Source organism: Micromys minutus (genome assembly GCF_963924665.1).
Source record: "Micromys minutus genome assembly, chromosome: 2".
Lineage (NCBI taxonomy): Eukaryota > Metazoa > Chordata > Mammalia > Rodentia > Muridae > Micromys > Micromys minutus.
The window spans coordinates 51544286-51562984 of NC_137971.1; the positions used below are offsets into that span (position 1 = coordinate 51544286).

The 18699-nt window shown below is 53.1% G+C and overlaps 1 protein-coding gene across 5 annotated transcripts; it reads right to left on the reverse strand.

The window, feature by feature from the left end:
- Nucleotides 1-3017: 3017 nt before the first annotated feature.
- On the reverse strand, nucleotides 3018-18618 carry RASGRP2 (RAS guanyl releasing protein 2). 5 transcript variants are annotated; one of them, XM_080913496.1, is made up of 17 exons: nucleotides 18482-18618; nucleotides 15287-15431; nucleotides 14584-14686; nucleotides 14066-14128; nucleotides 13617-13748; nucleotides 12699-12849; nucleotides 12336-12509; nucleotides 12130-12246; nucleotides 10068-10349; nucleotides 9325-9402; nucleotides 9002-9124; nucleotides 8618-8733; nucleotides 4937-5078; nucleotides 4696-4732; nucleotides 4151-4327; nucleotides 3254-3316; nucleotides 3018-3105 (listed from the first exon to the last, which is right to left on the reverse strand). In XM_080913496.1, exons 2-16 carry the CDS (start codon nucleotides 15357-15359, stop codon nucleotides 3258-3260), a joined length of 1827 nt encoding a protein of 608 aa, XP_080769622.1. In that variant the 5' UTR covers nucleotides 15360-15431; nucleotides 18482-18618; the 3' UTR covers nucleotides 3018-3105; nucleotides 3254-3257. The 5 variants fall into 5 exon arrangements, with proteins under 5 accessions (XP_080769622.1, XP_080769623.1, XP_080769624.1 ...); XM_080913497.1 differs by having other exon boundaries at nucleotides 17627-18552; XM_080913498.1 differs by lacking the exon at nucleotides 18482-18618 and adding an exon at nucleotides 17181-17308.
- Nucleotides 18619-18699: the final 81 nt, after the last annotated feature.

An 18699-nucleotide genomic window follows, 5' to 3' on the forward strand; every position in this document is an offset into this window, starting at 1 on the left:
AAGGACGAAGCTGGGGGGGAGGGGGTGCTGAGCTAGAGACAGAACAGATCTGAGGGTGTGGGGTTTCCCAACCCAGACTCATGGGAATCCCAGAGTTTGGAACCAGCCTCCCACCCCTGTGGAAGGACTGGGCTGGGGTAGGAAAAGGCTAGTGGCGGGGTGGAAGGTACCCACGCTGTTACTGAGTGCAAGTCTAGTAAAATCCTCCCTTCGAGCTCCTACCCCTAGCTGTGTTTCAAGAGTGTGGTCCTGGGGTGCAGGTCTTCTGCAGTAAGAATGTCTGCATCACCGTGTTTGCTCAGAGTGTGAGGAGGGAACACCCCTCTTCACTTATTCCACCCAGAAAAGGTAGATCCAGCGCCTAGGTGTGTATACCATTAGCTAAGTTGGACACAGGGCTTCTCGATGAGGCAGTGTGTGGGCGTGGGTGTGGCCATGGGTGTGTGGCAGGCCATTTGGCACTTCTCTCCAGGCCCCTGATGTTGGTTATAGGGCCTGTGATCTGCACAGCTGGTAGCAGTTGGCATTTCCTTAGCCAGAGGCAATATGCAAGAACACACATCCACCCACTAATGTATGCAGATACACATGGGGGCATACAGCCATGCACCCGTGTGTGCCCAGCGTTTCCAAGAGACACAAAAGGACACTGCAGAGATGCCCCACCGTGGTAAGTCACCAGGGGGAAAGCACACACACACCCTCAAGAACCTACATACTTGTGCACACACAGGTACCTGCACAATCAAGGGCAAACACACCCAAGGTACTCACAGGGGACCTACCCACGAAGTCACCCTGGCCATCGGAAGGTACTTTGCAGAGCAGTAGATTCCTGAGTTAATGAATGTGGACGCACACACACCCCACGCCCCCCTTAGAGAGGACCTCCTTTGACAGCCTGGAAGAGGGACAGGAGACCTAACGGCAGAGGGTATTTCTTGGCAGTGGAAAGGGAGATTCCTGAGCAACATCTCAGACTAGGGGCCTACTCTGACCTTGGAGAGACCCTCAAGCTGCACCCCTCCTTGCCAAGGCCAGTGGAGGAGGCAGAACAGGAACTGCTGAGTCAGGGCCTCTCTGACCCCCCCACAGCCCACTGCCCCACCCATCTGCTGTTCCTCCTCCTGCAGGCTGCACTCACACATACACACACCACAATGCAGAGGGACAGACACGCAGGTGCAGTGACCTAGTGACAAGGCTCAAACCCGAGGAGTCTAAGTGGGGAAGGAGGCAGGGTGAGCACTGCTCTCCCGTCCCTACCTTCAGCTTTCCCCATGAAGGGCACGAAAGGTCACTGGCTTCTGCTACAGCTCCCTGCCCCTCTCTACAAGGAAGGTCCCAGATTCAGGTCCCTCATGGTAGCTGGGCCCCACCACTTCAAAACACACCCCTCAGATACATAGGTTCACACCCAATGTGGGCACTGGTGGGAAGCATAAAGCAAACAGCCCTCTAAGCAGGTACACAGGCCAACAGGGACACATAGGGAGAGAAAACCTGGCAATTACAGGTGTAGGTCCCACACACATATGCTTAGGCACACACCATTCGAGGCCCAGACACCCAGTCATGACACATTTGAATGACAGTGGAAAGACAGGTACAGGTCACATCCCAGATGAGGCAAAGATGAGCATCAGGTGACACCATACACTGGGAAGAGGCCAAGCTGGGGCTGGGGGTGAGCTGGGGAGCCGACCAGGCTGCAGGGATGGAGGCAGCGGGAGGCAGGCTGGCAGAGCAGGAGCGAGCTGCTCTTCACAACACAATCGCCGTCTGTTGTTATAGCAACTCAGCCCCCAAATCGTGAAACGGATATTACAGCCTCGAGAGGGGGAAGAGGAGGAGGGGGCTGAGGACAGAAGGAGAGGCAGTGTAGGGGACTCAATAAGGGACAGGACTGAAACTGATCCTTGTGACAGGGCAGGAGAATGAGGTGACCCAAAATAAGGACTAGAAGACCAGGGGAATTAAAGTCAAAACGGTAGAGACAGGCAGGAATTGGAGACTCTGGGACAGTGCAGTCTGAAGAGAGTAGAGGCTACCGCCAGGTCTGTAAAATAGTGTGGTGTACAGTAGGGATTTAGGGTGCTCTTTTTCAATGCCCCAGAACAATCCAACAGCTGCTGTAAGGCACCCTGCAGTGTGGAAATCTGGGGTGTAGCTCCCATTCTCAGCATTGCTACCTGCTCCCCCTGACCTTAGCAACATTTGGGTCAGGCTCTAGATCCTCTAGAAAATTCCCATAGACCACCCTCCTGTCCCAAAGCAGTCTTAGAAATGGCCTTGGCCTTAGTTAGTGGTGACACATCCCCCCTCCCCAAGTTCCCCAGTGCTGCCAGCTCAGAGGGGAAGAGCAAGCTGGGTTAGGAGAGGCCTCCGGAGCTGAGCAGGATCAATATGCATTTCCTCTGGAAGTCGCTGTCCTTCCGGCTGGCGGCAGCACCAGGCCAGGAGGCTGCATGACCAAGATCTCAGCCCCCACCCTGAGGCACACAAGCCCCAGCTTCTGGCTGTCCCCACCCATCCTGGCTCTGTTCCACAGCCAGTACCCTGGGCTGCCCTCTTCCTCCACCATTTAGTCCTGTCAGTGGGTATTCAACCAAGGCCTAAAAGGTTATCCAGAAGGCAGGAGCATCTTGCTTATGGTGCAAGCTCTAGTTGTACCAGTAGCAGCAATTCTAGGGTGCAAAGGCTCAGGTCCCCAAGATTCAGTACTCCTCCCATTCCTCCCAAGAGTCTTGTGTTCTGAGGTTTTCTGCTTCTAAAACCTTATCACAACCCCACCACCACTACCAGTTCCAATCTATCCATCCTATGAATTCTAGACCACAACAGTATAGTTAGAAGTACAGCATCTGAGGGTGTTAGGCTGATGGCTCAGGTTAATTATTCGGGCCTTTTTATTCCATCTGGAAAATACAAATATTCACAGGAGTCTGTACAACCTTAGGGACGCCAGCCCTGGCCCTCTTCTCAATGCATGCCACCCTCAACCCCCCACCCTCAGCCCCAACCTCCTGCCCCGGAATCCCTGGCTCCCTGCACTGAGATCCAAGTCTTTTCTCCAAGGCAGGAATGAGTCCTTGATAGCCACAGCTGAGAAGAGAAAAAGGAAAAAACAAAACAAAAAACAGAAGTTATGAGAAACTCCTTGTCAGATGGCCCACCTGCCCAGGCCCTTCCAATAAGCCACCCAGACCTCTGTCAGGGAACCCTGATGTTAGCCTGCAAAGGGGGGACTCACCATCTTATAAGTGGATGTCAAACACACCATCCTCCACTGTCTGTACCTCCTCTTCCCTGATCTCTGTGGAGAGGGATGGGAGAGTTGTGCACAAACCTGACCCTGGGACCCTGGGCCTCTGGGACTCCAGCAGACATCTATCATGGGAGGCTCCCATCCCTTCCTCATCCTGGAAGCAGACCCACCCTCCAGAAATCAATTCTCAGAGTGACCAAACAACCCAGGTTTTGAGGTTTATTCTTCATTTCTCTCTTCCCACAGCCACTCTCTGCCGGTGCAGTTTGCTTAAATGTCGATTTTGTGTATACTGCACAGTTTAGAGCCCAGCACGTCTGAAGACTAACTGCAAATGGTTTTCTCTTTTCTATTTCTGAGGACTTACGCCAACCCAAAATGATTGTGGTCAAATTGCCTTGGACCTCAGTTTACCTGTCCTCGGGGAAAATAATCATTTGGCAAATCATCATTCAGCAAACTGATCAAAACCAACAGAGACCCCAAGAGAATCCCAGAGGTTATTGGGGAAGGGACTTTTATCATGGCAGGCAGAAAGAGAATTGCAAATGGCTGGTGGGGTGCCAAACCCCTTACAAAACAGAAGTACAGCCAGGATCCTAAAGCTTCTTTGAAATTAGGGTGCATGCCTTTAATCCCAGTACTTGGGAAGCAGAGCTGGCCAGGGTAAGATAGTAAGACCCTATCTCTAAAGTAAATTAGGGCCTCCCTCTACCCCACCCACAGAAAGTCAGGAGCTCTTTAGGAACTTTCTGGTATTGTTGCCGATCTAATCCTTTATAGTCCCACCAAAGAAATTGAAAATAAAGTAAAAATAGAATATAATGTCTGAACCAGCCAGCATCCTGATAAGCTAATAGTCCTTCCTGGAGGCCCTCTTACCTGGAGGCCGAGAGCTGCGCCTGCCCGGGCGAGGCAGGGAAAAGCTGAAGGCCCGGTGGTGGGTGTGCGTGGGTGAGGGAGAGGATGCAGAGCACTCCAGGCTCACACTCTGGGCCCTGCGGCGACACTCCACGGACAGGCGGTCTTTGCACTGCTTGTGACAGTTCACACCACAAGCTGAGGAAGGGAAGAAGGGAGCCCAGCAAGGGCTATGGGTCAGAAAGCTCTCCGGTCAGTCCCTCAGGCCTCTGCTCCTTCTGTTCTCCTGAGCGACCACCCCCCATCAAACTACAAGCCTCCCAAGTTGTTTTCTTCATGTCAATTTAATACCCGGACTATGCCCTCTCCAAAGTTTCTTTTCCTAGGCCGCTTGGCTCATCACAGCCTCTTCAAAGATAACCCCCTCCTGTCAGTCAGGATGCCTCTCTGGTTACAATGTACTTCACATCCTGGAAATTGCTGCCATCAAAATAAACCCCCCCCCATCCTACCCCACCCTCAAAGCTTGATCCAGCAGCGAAGCCATCCGGTTCATCTTATCTTACCTCTACATTTGAGGCCCTGCTTGTAGATACCCAGGATCTGCAATAAAGAAGGGGGCCATGCTTGGGGGTTAGGGTTTTTTTATAGGTCCGGAAGACAGGGCCTGAGTTCTAGGTGTTTTGCGAGTTGGCTGGTGTTCCGGTATAGATGGGGTGGGCCAGCAGAAGGGCGGGGCATGAGCTGGCAGGCCAGGTCTGGAGGGATGGATGGAGGCTCTGCAAGTCTGGGTAGCGGGGAGCTCACCAGAGCTTTGCAGTGGCGGCAGGCGACCGGGCGTAGCGAGTTACTCTCCTGGAAGTTGTGTACAAAGCCCATGCGGCCTCCCAGTACCGAGCTGGAGCGCAGGAAGTAGGAGATCATCTCCTCCCGGCTGATGCAGCCATCCCTGGTGGGCGTGCAGGCACCTCAGCTAGGGTCTTCCATGGGGCAAAGGCCAGCCTCCCTAATCCCACGGGCGGAGAAAAAGGTCTCCACCCAGCTTGTGACTTTGGGTGACTTTGAACCTTCCATGCAGGGAACATCTGCCACTAACTAGTATGAGTAATTTCCCTATAGTTTCTTCCTCAGGACAATGGGAATCTCGCAGATGGGGTGTCAGCTAAAAGATGCTCGGAGTCTCCGGTTCCTGCAGTGTGCTATGCTGTACCTGCAGGGCGCCTGAGAATTGGGGTACTCTGGAGCAGCTAGCTGCGCCTGTGGTCCTGAGCTTCCTCCAGACCACAGCATCCCAAGGGCCCCCTTTCATTTAGTATTTTAGATGGCAGAATGTGACTTCTAGGCATAGATCTCCATTTAGATCCCAGCTCTAATTGGTCACGATGGTGCATGCCTTTGATGAGAGTTCAAGGCCAGCCAGGTCTATATAGTGAGTTCCGGGGCTATGGAGACTACTTAGAAAAACTGACCACTCCCATCTGCTGACTAATCCATCACCTTATATCCACATGGTTATAAGCCTATCACCTGTGCTTTGTATATTGTTGAGGGTCAAAGGAAAAAATGCATATAAAATGTCCAGGTTGGTCCTCAGTCACTTCTTTTTTTTCTATTTTTTACATTTTGAGATTACCGCCCCACCCCCACCACCCATCCCCCACCCCCGATTTCCGTTTGTTTGCTTGTTTATTTTTGGAGACAAACTCTCCTTATGTGTAGGCCTGGCTAGTCTGAAACTCCCTATGTTTCTAGCCAGGATAGAACTCCCAGAGATCTGCCTGCCTCTGCTTCCCATGTGCTGAGATTAAAAGCCTGAGCCATTTTTTTGCCTTGCTACTTTTTGTTGAGACTTGGTCTCCTGTAGCTGAGGCTGACTTTAAACTTCTGATCTTCCTGGGATCGTCCCGTGATCTTGAGCAGGGGGCCTTTCTACACACCATACAAATCCAAAAAAGCACCAAAGGAAGGCTGACATATCAAACACACAAAGCTTTAAAAAAAAATTTTATATGAAAAAAGACAACACCAGTGACAGACAGGAAGAAGATATTTGCGAACATGCGCAACAGCAAAGGGTTAATATCCATCAGTACAGATCCTAAAAATCAACGAGAAGACGCACAAACCCAGCAGGATGACAAGACAAAGAATATGAACAATTAACAGAAGAAATATAAGTGGCCAATAAACATGTGAATAGATAGTCCCCCGGTTGAACTGGGAAAATGCAAATTAGCAAGGACACCATTTTCCAACTCAACTGGCAGAACTGTGCGGCTTATTACAGCCGCTGCTCTTGGCAAGGCGTCTGAGACACAGACACTTGGGCACGGCTGATGGGAGCAACCTGGTACAACCTCCTCCGAGGTCAGGTTGGCAGTCTCTCCCTCCTAACTATGCACTGCCATGGCTCCAGTGATCCCACTTCTAGGAATTTCTCCTCCAGGAACACTGGCCCAAAGGCGTGGATTCAAGGACGTCCCCAGCAGCGGGGTGGATAATTACCGAGAAGCTCAGGACCAGTAACAAGCACACAGGTGGAGGAAGCACAGGTGGAGGGGGCGGCCAGCCACACGGTGCAGTCCTCTAAAGGATGACATAATATGGATACCACAGTGGCAGAGTGCTTTCCTAAAACATGTAAGCCCTCGTCTCCAGACCCAGAACCCCAAATAAATAAATAGTTCCCGCCTACATGAATCTGCATGGAAGATGCTTGTGATACAACAGAAAGCAAACATAAAAACAGGACTGGGAAGTGGGTTAGGGATAAAAGTGTTTGTCTGGTATGCGTAGGCTTTGGGTTCAACGCCCTTTTTTTTTTTTTTTTTTTTTTTTGCAAAAGATAGAAATCTATCTCCAAGTTCCAGAAGCAAAGAGAGCACTCGGGAGTCATACAACTGTAAACCTTCCATTGGAGGAGCTCTGGGAAGACCAAGGCAGGAGAATCAGTAGTTCAACACCACGTTCAGCTATAGAGTTAGTTGGAGGCTGGCCTGACATACACAGCAAGTTCCAGAACAACCAGGGCTACATGGGGAGACCTTGTCACAAACAAACAAGCAAACAACTTTTTTAAAAAAGGAAGGGAGCAGAGAGGCAAGGCTAAAAGCATGAACTCATGAGAGGCAGCTGGGACTAGGGTCTGGTAGCCAATCAGTGGTCGAAGTTTACATTAGGTAGTCTTAGAGTAGAGGCTCCCTGAAGCTACCGCCTCCAGGGTTATAAAGAGTTATATCCCACTGAATAGGCCCAAAAAGAGAAAAACATAAAAACAAAAACAGCCACCAGCCAAAGAAGGAAACAGGGAACTTCTGCTGCAGTCTGGCAGAAACTGCAAAGTCACGAGTGTGAACATGTTGTGAATCCTGTTTGTCCACAAAACTCACTTCAGATAAAACTCACTTCAGATCAAATCTACATTCATTTTACATGGGTTCCACAAAAAGGATAGAGGCAGCCAGGCATGGTGGCATACACCTGTGATTCCAGCACTAAGGAAAATAGGGAGGGGTGCTTTGAGTTTGAGGCCATCCTGAGGTATATTATGAGCTGGTCTAGCTCTAATATATATATAATAGCTGGTCTAGCCTGGTCTACATAATGAGCAAAGGAACATTTGCTTACTTTTTGGTGGGGGCCAGGTGTGGGGGTGTTGAAACAGGCTATGTAGAACAGGCTATCCTCAAAGTCCACCTGCCTCTGCTCCTCCCCTCCCCACTAGTGCTGGGATCACCACCCCCACCCTACTTTTTTTTTCCAGACCAAGCCTCATGTAGCCCAGGCTAACTTCCAAGTTTGCTATGTAGTCAAAGATGGATGACCCAGAGCTTCTGACCCTCCTGCTTCTACCTCCCCAGTACTGGGATTCCAGGAAAGTGTCGGTTCTAGAGATGAAACCTGGGGCTTCATACATTCTAGACCGATGCTCTACCAACTGAGACACATTCCCAGCCCCTAAACCCGTATTTTTGAAATACAGGTCACATTTAAAAATAAATCGACCTGGGATGGACTGTAAATTTTGACTGGTTTTTTTTTTGTCATCTCAGCAAAAATGGGGCATAAACATGGCTGCAGAGGGCACAATCAACCTGCTTCAGAGAGCCAGATGTTTTTCCAAATTGTCAGCATATGAATTGTGGATAAGCAACTGGGTGCTGCTAATTACAGGCTTTGTTATTCATTCATTAAAGCCAGCAACCCAGGGGCTCAACTTGCCCACACTCTTGGCAGCTATGAGCTCTACAATAAAAGTGTTCCCTTTGCAAGGCTCAGGTGGGGTTCCCCCATCTGTCCAAACTAGCAAAGTAGCACTGTCCCTCTATGACTGGCAGCTTCCCTCCACCCCAAAACATCACAGCAGCATGGGCAGCTTCCCAGGCAAGGCCTGGCTCTCTACACACACGGACACTGGGGCCCAAGGGGGAAGTGCATTGATGTCTTCCCTTTACCCCACCCCCCCCCCCAGGCCCTTGTCCTCCTCACTGGTTCTGGTCCAGGTCCCCAAAGGCGCTGAGATAAGGGAAGTTGCCCCGGATGATCTGGAACTCCTCCTGGGAGATGTGACCGTCCCCATCGACGTCAAAGTTCCGGAACACGGACTACAGAGGAACACACGAGGCCAGGAGAGGGAGAATTAAAAGAAACTTCTGAGCCCAGTCTCTGTATTGTAAAGAGAATCAGAAATGTCTCCCATGCTCCTTTTTGGTCCTGTCTCACCAGCCCATAATGCAACTAGCTGGCTGAGGTCGATGTCTCCTAGGGATGGTCAGAGCACTGGCACTAACTATGGCTCCCAGGACAAGGCTCTGGGGAAAGAGCTTTACAGACCCGTTTCCAGCGGATTCCCTCGGCCCCCATGCCTCTCACCTCCACCATCTTCTCAATGTGCTCTGCCACCAAGGCTTGGTCCAGCTTAGGCTTGGCAACTGAGGTCCACTCTTCTAGCACAGGGGGCCGGGGAGGCGGGGTGCAGCTGGTGGGGCTGGTTGGCTGTGGAAAGGGTCAGGTCTGAGCCAGGGCCAGAGTAGGAATGAAGCTAAGGTTCCAGTAAATGGAAAGAGAGTCAGCCCAAAGCCACCCCCACTCCCAGAATTCCATTGTCAGGCACGCTGGTGAGTGCAGTGGATGGGGATTTGTCTTTGAATCCTAGGATCCTAAAGTACAAGTGAGGAGTGAAGGGGCTTCCTTACCGATGACTTGGACCGTGGCTCTCGCTGCAGGGAGAGCTGGTACAGCTCATCCTCCGTCTGATACTGATCCAGGGACACCTGGGACACATAGGTCTGGTCATACCCTATGGTTCCTGCTCTTCTCTCACATAGGAGACACAAACTCAGGGCTACGGGACTACCAGTCTGCCCAGAGCCTAATGTGAAAGCTAGACTCAGGGCAAAGGCCAGATTAGAAAACACTGAACCATTTCCATGCAGCCTGCCCATGGAGCAAACTTTAAACACAACTCATTGCCAAAATATCAGCCAAGAAGTAGAGTCAAAACCTGGCCTAAAGACCTCCATGAGTTCAAAGTTGGCCTAGGCTCCCTAGTAAGTCTGAGTAGCTGGGGCCACAAAATGATATCCTGTCTCAAAAACAAAATTAATACTAAAAGAACTTCACTTGGGAGCCAGGGCCATGTTAGAAATCACCCATGTCACCTACAAATCCATAGGCTAGTCCTACCTTTTGAATACAATCCACTGCCAGAAGCTCCTCTTAGAACCAAGGACCCAGCTTCAGACCAAGCCCATGAACATATATAACAACCTCCCGAGATCAGACCCCAGGCTTCTGTCTTAGCCCAACCTTGAGATTGCCTCATAGTCCAGAGCAAGTCCTAGACAGAGCCCAAGTTAAACCTCAGCTCTTTGTTCAGAACCCAGCAAGCACATGGCCACGGCAGATGCAAATGCAGACATCATGCCCAGCCGCTCACCGTGAGCAGACTCAACAGGTCGGGGTTGGCTTGCACTGGTGGTCGAAGGCTGGTCACCATGGCCAACTCCTCCAGAATGCTGAAAAGCTGCCTCATCTTGGCTCCATTGAGCCGGGTCCGACCTGGGTCCAACCAGTCAGGCAGAGCCAGCTGCAGAGCCACTAGATCTTTGAGGTGCACACCCAGGATAGGAAAGCGGAAGCCCACGCAGGCCGCCAGCCTTCGACGGTAGTTGCTGTAGTTGCCAGTAGCTGTCACTAGTTCTGTCAGACCTTCCCAGAGCTGGGGAGGGAAAGGCAGAGTGTCACTCACACACACCACTCAACCACCCTCCCACCTCAGCCCTGGAACTGTGGGAAGGGAAGGGGAGCAAGGTCAAGGAAAGGCAAGAAGGTCAAAGTCTCCCTTATCAGCTCCCAACACTGCTCTCTCAAGCTCCAGGGATCAAAGCTCATAGGTCACGAGTCCAAGAAAACAACTATGACCATCTATCATACACACATACATACACACCAGGGATGAACACGGGATATCAACATTTACCAGCCTACTGAACAAGAAGGATGTTATTAGACAGGGTGTTTTGTGTTGGCAAACAATGGAAAAAACCTTAACCTGAGCCTGGTCACATAAGCCCGAAATCCCATCAGTGGAGGCAGACACAGGAGGATAACCGTAAATTCAAAACCAGCCCCATCTACATAGTGAGTCCCAAGCTAGTTCAGATTTTATACAGCAAACTCTAATCTCAAAAGGTGGTTGAGGGGAGGGAGTAAAAAAAAAGATAAAAGCTTAATCTGGGGACTTAGTTGAGTTGGGGGAGTCGTTCCTGTTGTGCAGAAAGCCCCAGGCTTGCTCTCCAGCGCCTGTCAATCAGGTGTGGCAGTGAATGTCTCTGAGCAGAGGTAAAGGCAAGAGCGCAGAAGTATACAGTCACAGCAAGTTCGGGGACAGCCTGCCATCTATGAGACCCCCATCTCAAAAAAATAAACAAACAAGATCCTGATGTGAACTTGGGAGGCAGAGGCAGGTGGATGTCTGTGACTTTGAGACCTGCTAGCCTGGTCTACATAGAGAATTCCAGGACAGCCACGGCTACACAGTGATACCCTGAATCCAAAAGAGGGAGAAAATTAAAGAGAAAACGAGAGAGGAGAGAAGGAGGGAGAGAGGAATGGAGGAGGGAGGGAAGGAAAGAGAGATGGAAGGAGGGAGAGAAGGAGGTGGGGAGAGCGCCAACAAAATCACTGGTAAAGGCTTGCTATCAAGCTTGAAGACCTGGCCTCAACCTCCAGGGTCCTCATCAGAAAAGAAAAAAACAAACCCCTGCACAAACTGTGACATGGTCACATGAACACACCCGTGTATGGGCAACCAAATAAGTTGATTATTATAAACAGAAAACTCTCAAATGTTCCACAATACAACAAATACTAAATTAGGGCAGACTTACAATAACATGGGACAATAAAAATGAATAATCACCACAGGACAGGATGGGACCCTCCTCCCATCTCTCACAGAAGGGCTCGTTCCCCTTCTGTGACAGAAAATCCCACATGTGTCTACTCCAAGAACAGTGGAAATGGACAACAAAAAGCCCCAGAGTTTTGCTCTGGGATGAACACACAGTAAAGCCAGAAAGAGAAGAAAAGTTCTCGTCCTGGAGGTTCTGATCCTGAGCCCTGCTGCGTGGGCAGGGTCACCAATCATCACCCTTTAAAACACAGCAATGTTTTTTGTTTTTTGTTTTTTTTTTTAATTTATAAATTTTAAAAGGATAAGATGGAGTTCGGAGGAAGACAATAAATGTCAGCCTTTGGTCTCCTGCATGCACCCGTGAACACACACACACACCATAAAAACACAAATAAAATAAAAGAAAAAGAAATGAGCTTTGGGACCAAGCAGGCCTGGGGACTCACGGACACTTGCACTGTACACTTACGAGACCTTGCCCCCTCCTTCAAGCCTGTCAGACAAGAACACTCATGCATAGACCCCAGCGCTGCTCCAGGAAGGCAGTAACTACAAAGCACAGGCCCCTCCCGAAACCAGGCACCTTGATAGTGTCAGGGCTGACGTGGCTGTGGGTCTCCTTGAGGCGTGAGATGGAGCTGTGGCTCAGGCCTCCCACAACAGCCATCAGCGTGTTGAAGTTCTGCAGCTGCAGCAGCTTCTGGAAGGCAAATGGGGGAGGAAGCATGTCACCCAGCAGGCCTTCAGGAGAGAAAGGGTGGGGCTTGATGGACACGGGAAGGTAGGCACCTCTGCCACATGCACAAAGTGTGTGATGACGAGCGCCCGCTGCGTGGCTGTGGGCTTGCTGAGGATCATGAGTTGGACCCACTGGGAGACACTGTTGAAGAGGGAGATGAATCGCTCCAGGACCGGGTTGTCTACAGTGCAGCCATGAGTCACGAAGCTATGATAGTCCTGGAACTGGGGACAGGTAGGGTTGGCCTGAGTACCCTGTTGTCCCATCACTGTATACCTTGCTCACCCTCCCGCCGTCATTTGATGAAACCACCCAACCATCCCTGGGAGCCAGCACACCCCCGAGTCTTAGCCCTTTCTGGAACTCCCTTCTCAGCCCATACTGCACCCCAACCACAAGCCTTCAGGCCACACCAGGATCTTGCAGAAGGAACGATACTCCAAGTAGGTGAGATGTTCTGCCAGCTCCAAAGGCTCCAAGTGATCAAACAACAGGGACATCTTGCGCTTTTTCTGTTCCACAGGGTTCCGCTGGGTCACCTGCCGCTTCCATTTGTAGGTGGGGCTGGGGGGGGCAGGGGTAGTGAGCCCTGTGCTGGAGATGAACCCTGCTTCCTGTGACCCCACTCTTACTCAGACATGCCATTCAAACTGACTTGGGACCTAAACAGCAGGAGCCACCATCCTAAGCACTAACATCCCCAAGTCCCCGCAACTCCTTCACATGTCCCCTTCACCACGCACTCAACACACACTGATGGACAACGTACTCTGTGCCAGGCGCTGCGCTAGGCGCTGGGATACAGAGATGAGCAAGACAGGGTTCCTGCCCTCGAGGAGCTCACAATCTACTGGGGGAGACAGACACAGAAACACACTATCACCAAACGGTGGCACACATGTCCTAAAGCTCTGGGGCAGGAGTCTGCATAGAGCATCTCGGGGAAATACAGGAAAGAATGGCAAATTCTGCTCTGCAACAGGGGAGCACCCTCACTGGGCAGGGGCTCACACTTGTGCTGAGTCTGGGGAGAATGAAGGAGACAGGGCAACAAGAGGGAGTACCATGAGAGGAAGGATGCAGGACAGACAATGGTGAGCAAACCCCAGGAGCCGTAGTATGAAGTGTGTGGGAGACAGGGCAGGAATGTCAGGCCACCCTGGCATCTCAAAGGGCCTTAATAGCTGGACAGGTGTTCTGAAGGAGATAGGGGGCCATGGAAGGTTTTAAAGCAAGAGAGTGACATGACCCTCACTCATTCAATTGAACAGACATTTATTAAGCACGTATGATGTAGCATGCGCAGTGCCCCGAGCTCCGCCCCCACGCACACACTCTCGATGTCGATGAGGCTGCTGTGCCTGCGGTTTCCTTCTTGGTCTAACAGAGCCTTCAGCTCCTTGATCTGTTCAGCCAGCTCTGGGTTCAAGTCGAACTCTGCTGGGAAAGCCGAGATCCAGTACCTGGTGGTGGGGCAGGCACAGGAAAAGACATCTGAGGCAATCCTTCCTTCACCCAGCATCCCATGTGGACAAGGGCTGTTCACACCCAAAGAATGAGGTTAAAGCACCTTAAAGTGCATTACTTTAACCCCCAGCCCTTCGTCCCAGATCTCTGCTTTTCCATCCACACCCCCAGCAGAAAACAAGGCTGGCTCCACACATGGGCAGTGTTCACTGGCAAAACCCACATGGTAGGTCCCCCTAAATGCTGTCCACTCTTGAAGCCCACATGAAGCTTCAAAAGGGTAGCAAGAGGAGGGTCCGGGGCCCAGACTCACCTGACCAGGTGACACGTTTTCACCTGTAGAGAATTGGAGTTGTCCTTCCGAGATTGCTGATAGGTAAAGGAGAGTTAAGGACAATAGACTGGAACCTACGGTTAGGATGATGGGCAGAGGCGCCCCTAAGGGAAGAGAATTCCAAAGTCTGGGTTCCAGGAGAATGCATGGGGGAGGGGGAATTGATATATGAACTCTTCGGGAGCAGTATAGATGGAAGTAGAGGGCTGATTTCACCATAGATGAAGAGGAGGCCTCAAAGGACAGGAGGAGGCCTCTGGGCAGAGCAGAAGCTGATCCAAGACCTTAGGGGGGAGTGAGGTCAAGGCCTTGGTGACAGAAGAGTCCAAGTCCTCAGGGAGGAGCAGGACAAAACCTAAGTCCTAGAAGGAGACTGGACAGTGTTTTAATTGTGAGATATAAGCAGGGCCTGCACTCCAGGCTCTGAGATCCTGAGCAAACCAAACAGAACGGGCTCGTGGACACTCGATCCTGAGCCACGCCCCTGCCAAGGATATAAGTGGAGCAGTTTCGAAGCCAGCTGAGAGGAAGGTATGTACCAGGGATGCATCATGAGAAACATGCGCACTAGCTGTGGATCTCGCACCTTTCCGGAGTCATCTGCTCCAAAAGTCCAACAAAAGCCAGCTGACCCTTGGTCTGGAGGCTCAGATACCTAAGCTTACTTAGTCTGTAGTCTGATCACAGGTCCCTGGATCTGCACTCCTAACCCCACCCACCTACTGAATATCCTAACACTCCTAAACCAGGAGTGGAAATTGAGAAATAAGTCAGGGTGGATGAGGGGTACCCCAGGATCCAGAGGAGAAGAGCTCGGAGCAAGCCCATAGTCCAGAGAGGAACCAGCTGGGGAGGAAGGAGCCTGGGTTCCCCGGGGTCAAGAATCCAGAGGTCATTTCCTGAGTGCTGGGGGAAGGGGGGCACCCCTTTCACCCGATAAACCAACCCCCATCTGCCGGAAACAGTTCCCAGGCTAGAGATAGAGTTCCTCCGGATCCCCCAGGGAGACAGATAATGCCCCTCCTAGGTCAGAGTTGGGAACCCGGGCCCACTTCCTTGACATCTGGATAAGGGGTACATTGGGGCACTTCTCTGCAAAGACGAGGGGCTTTCCTTAAGTAGACTTCAAAATAGGACCCTGGGTATTCCTGGCCGGGAGTCTGGTTCAGGCTCCAGCTGGTTGTGCTGTATGCAACTCACCAAAGGCTTCGATGCAGCCACGGAGCAGCTCCTCCACCGTGCAACCCTTGTCCAGATCCAGAGTGCTTGTCATGGCTGCCGGTGCCAGTGGGCTTGACCCAAGCTATATACTCTCAGAGTCTCCCACGGCGCTCGATTCGGACCCCTGTCTTGGAAGAAGTGGGAGTCAGCGGAGGCGCGGGGGTGGGGGTTGAGGGGGGCGGCTCCACGGGGCGGAGTGGGCACGCCCCCTGCTGGGCAGGGGCGGAGTTGCCTGCTGCTGCCCCTCTGGCGTTAAACGGTCCTGCGCTGGGATGGTGCAACTCGCTAGTTGGGAAATGGACTAGCTGAGAGGCTTCCGGCCCACCCGCGGAGTCGCGGGAGGGTAGAAGGGTTCTACGAGAATAAGGGACGAGCCAGGACACTAGGGGTTAGTTAGTGCCCTAAGCTCCCTGGCGGGCCCTCCTCTCCTTGCCTTTGCTCCCCACAGGCACCTGCAGCACCCCACAGCTTGACTCTGCTCTCCTCCCGCTTCCCCTCCCTTCGCAGCCTCCCTTCCCCCGCAGGGTTATTTTGGGAACCCAGTGCCTGAGGGGACCTCGGAGGAATTTCTCCCTGGGATGGAAGGAGGGAGGAGGGAACCCAGGCGTCCTGCCTACATCGCCCCCTCCAGGGCTCCCCGAGTAGGAGGCGGGGCCGTAGCATCCCCCAGGGACCTGCCCTTGGGGAGGAGGGCTAGGGAGAAGAACATTCCTGGGGCGGGGGTTGGGGTAACCCACTGCGGCTGCGAGATGTCAGTGGGAAGCCAGAGTCTGGGAACCGCGGACTCCCAACCCACAAGTACTAAGGTCCCAGGAGTCCCGTCTCAGCCCTTCCAGAATTGCCATATATCTTCCCAACCTGAGCTCCTGACTTCCCACCCACCCTGCTGCATAGTTAAATGGTGCGTGAGAGCACCGAGTAGGGTGCCCAGAAGGAACCGCTAGCGCCATGGCCTGCATGACACCATTAATAACCCTGGTCATCGGTGGGGACCCATGCAGGAACAAACACCTATTCTCTAGACTAGGTATTTGCCGGAGGTCAATGACCTACATTAAGTGCAAGAAGACCCTTTTCACACACACCAGGGTCATAGACACCTCCCGTCCTGATTACACACAATGGCACCCACATCCCATGCACACACACCTGTAATGAAAGCCTCAGCCACACATACCCAAGACCTTTACTTCAGAATGCAAACCCGAATGCAGTTCACCTCCCAGACCTTCTGTTCACTTGAACCAGCTCAGCCTCTGATCCCTTGATCACAGTAGCTCTGACATCTGAACACGTGTGCATACACGCAAAGACAGTGCATCTCCACGCATGTACACTCCCACACGCATCCACATACCCCCGTGGTTGCGCACACACCCACTCTGCCGCCCATCCCCCTTCAACCAGGCTCCAGGGCACACAGCTCCAGAGCCTGGGGTTCCTTACATTTCTGGACCTCGCCAGAACCTTGCCCCAAGGAAAGGGACCTCGCCCTTACACAAACTCCCCCACATTAGGGAGTCCTCCTGAGGACTTCTCAGAGTCATTCCCTCCTGACTGCTGCTTCCTTGCTGGGTGACCTTGAGAATCATTTAGCCTCTCTGAACCTCAATTTTCCCATCTGTCAAATGGGGACTTGCAGGGAAGAGCCCAGCTGGTAGAGAGAGACGTGTCAGGCGAGCACCGGTATGCCACGGACGCCCCTCTCCTGCGGGTGACTCTAAATGCTTTATCCCCTCCGAAAGCTCTGTCCCACCCAGGACCGCAGATTCCCCACCCACCCGCAGTCCCTGCCAGCCTGCCCCTAAGAGATCCCTAGGGGCCGCACCCTCTATGTCCCACGCCCCGCCCGCGCGCGTGCTCGCTCACTCACTCTTGGGACCCGCAACGCGGAGCCCGAACCCTGCCCGGCCCGCGCCACCTGCGTGCGCTCCCGCCCGCCGGCCTCGCTGCGGCTGCGGCTCCCGCCCGCTCTCAGCGCCGCGGCCCAGTGCCCTGCCGCCCCGCCCCCTCCCCGCCCCTGCACCCCGCGTCGCGCCTCCTCCACCGGGGACTCCCCCTCTGGACCCGCGCGGGCCGGGCCCTGCAGCAGCTTAACCCCTCCCCTGCCGCCCCAGAGCGCTTCGTCGCGGGCGGGGGGCTGCGCCACTGGTGGCGTGGGGACCGCGTGCAGCAGCCCTCCCCCACCGAGACACCCCCGGGCTCTGCGCCCCGCCTGGGTGTCGCACGAAGGAAGCCGGGAGGGGCAGGAAGTGGACTGCGGTGGGGAAGGGGCGCCCCGCCCAGCCCCCCGTCCGGGTTCCTGTTTTCGAGACAAACCGTTCCCACGGGGTTCACCCTGCCCGGGCCCCGGAGTCTTCCTGCGGGCAGCGGAGGCCCAGGCGTGGTGGAGGTCGCAGGCGTGGGGCTGCGGGTCCTTGCGATGCCCTGGGGGAGGGGCTGGGACAGAATGAGAGCTGGTTTTGGTCGAGTGGAGCCTCAAAGAGCGAGGAATGAATGAACGAACGAACGAACACGAGGCTCCCTGGGGACCCAGGCTCAATGTGTGGAGATGGGGCGAGGGACACCCCACTGGGCAAGAGAGAAAGGGGCATCTACAAATTGGGTAGGTGCTTTGTAATTTCAGAACTGGAAGCCTTGGATGCATGGGCCCAGGCGAAGAGGAACTTGGGAGGGGCAGTCACAAGCAGTTGGGGTCCCTCACAAGCTAGCCTAGAAATAGGTAACAGTTTCCGGCCGTTTAGACTCACTGTGAAACCCAGGGCCCCAAAACCCCTTCCGAAGATTGCCCTTCCTTGTCTTGGGCGAGGGAAGCAGTCCTCAGCACTTCAATCCCGGTTATGTGAGGCTCAGACGAAGCCCCATATAGACTTCGGTTTTTCCAAAACAGAGAATATACCACGGTTCTCGCCTAAACGGTCTGCGAATGCCCTAAGCCCTAACACGCCCCTGGTTTTAAATTTATTTTAGCCACCTGCTAAGAGACCCTAAAACGCCGCAGTGGGGCGGGGCTAGGGGCGGAGCCAAGAAGGCGCCAAGCCTTCTCTGGACCCTCCCCAGACAGTGTGGAAGCTCCGTGGTCAGGGAGGATCCGGTCCAAGTACCGACTCCCTGACCCGGTGGGCCCCACCCAGACGGACGCCCCGCCCTCGATCAACTAAGCTGGCCGCTGACCTAGTATGGATACAGCGCTGGGAAGAGAGGCGTGGAGGGCGACACCGGAAAAGGGACCAAGTCCCAGACACCGCCTATGGGCCGTCCCTCTCTTCCCACAGAGGATGCACCTGCCGCGGTGTGTGGGGAGGGGCGGTGGTAAGGAGATGATTGCGCAGCAGCTGTTAAACTCTCCAAGAGCTAAAAATATTTTTGCAACAGAGAGAAGAGTAAGGGAG

Bases quoted from the DNA above. Each gene is read 5' to 3' on its own strand.
- RASGRP2 (XM_080913496.1), bottom strand. From the start codon at position 15,359: ATGACAAGCACTCTGGATCTGGACAAGGGTTGCACGGTGGAGGAGCTG. The intron at 12,247-12,335 runs GTGCCTACCTTC...TTTGCCTTCCAG, and splicing joins ACTTTGTGCATGTGGCAGAG to AAGCTGCTGCAGCTGCAGAA. The intron at 3,317-4,150 runs GTAAGAGGGCCT...CCCTCTCCACAG, and splicing joins GCGCAGCTCTCGGCCTCCAG to AGATCAGGGAAGAGGAGGTA.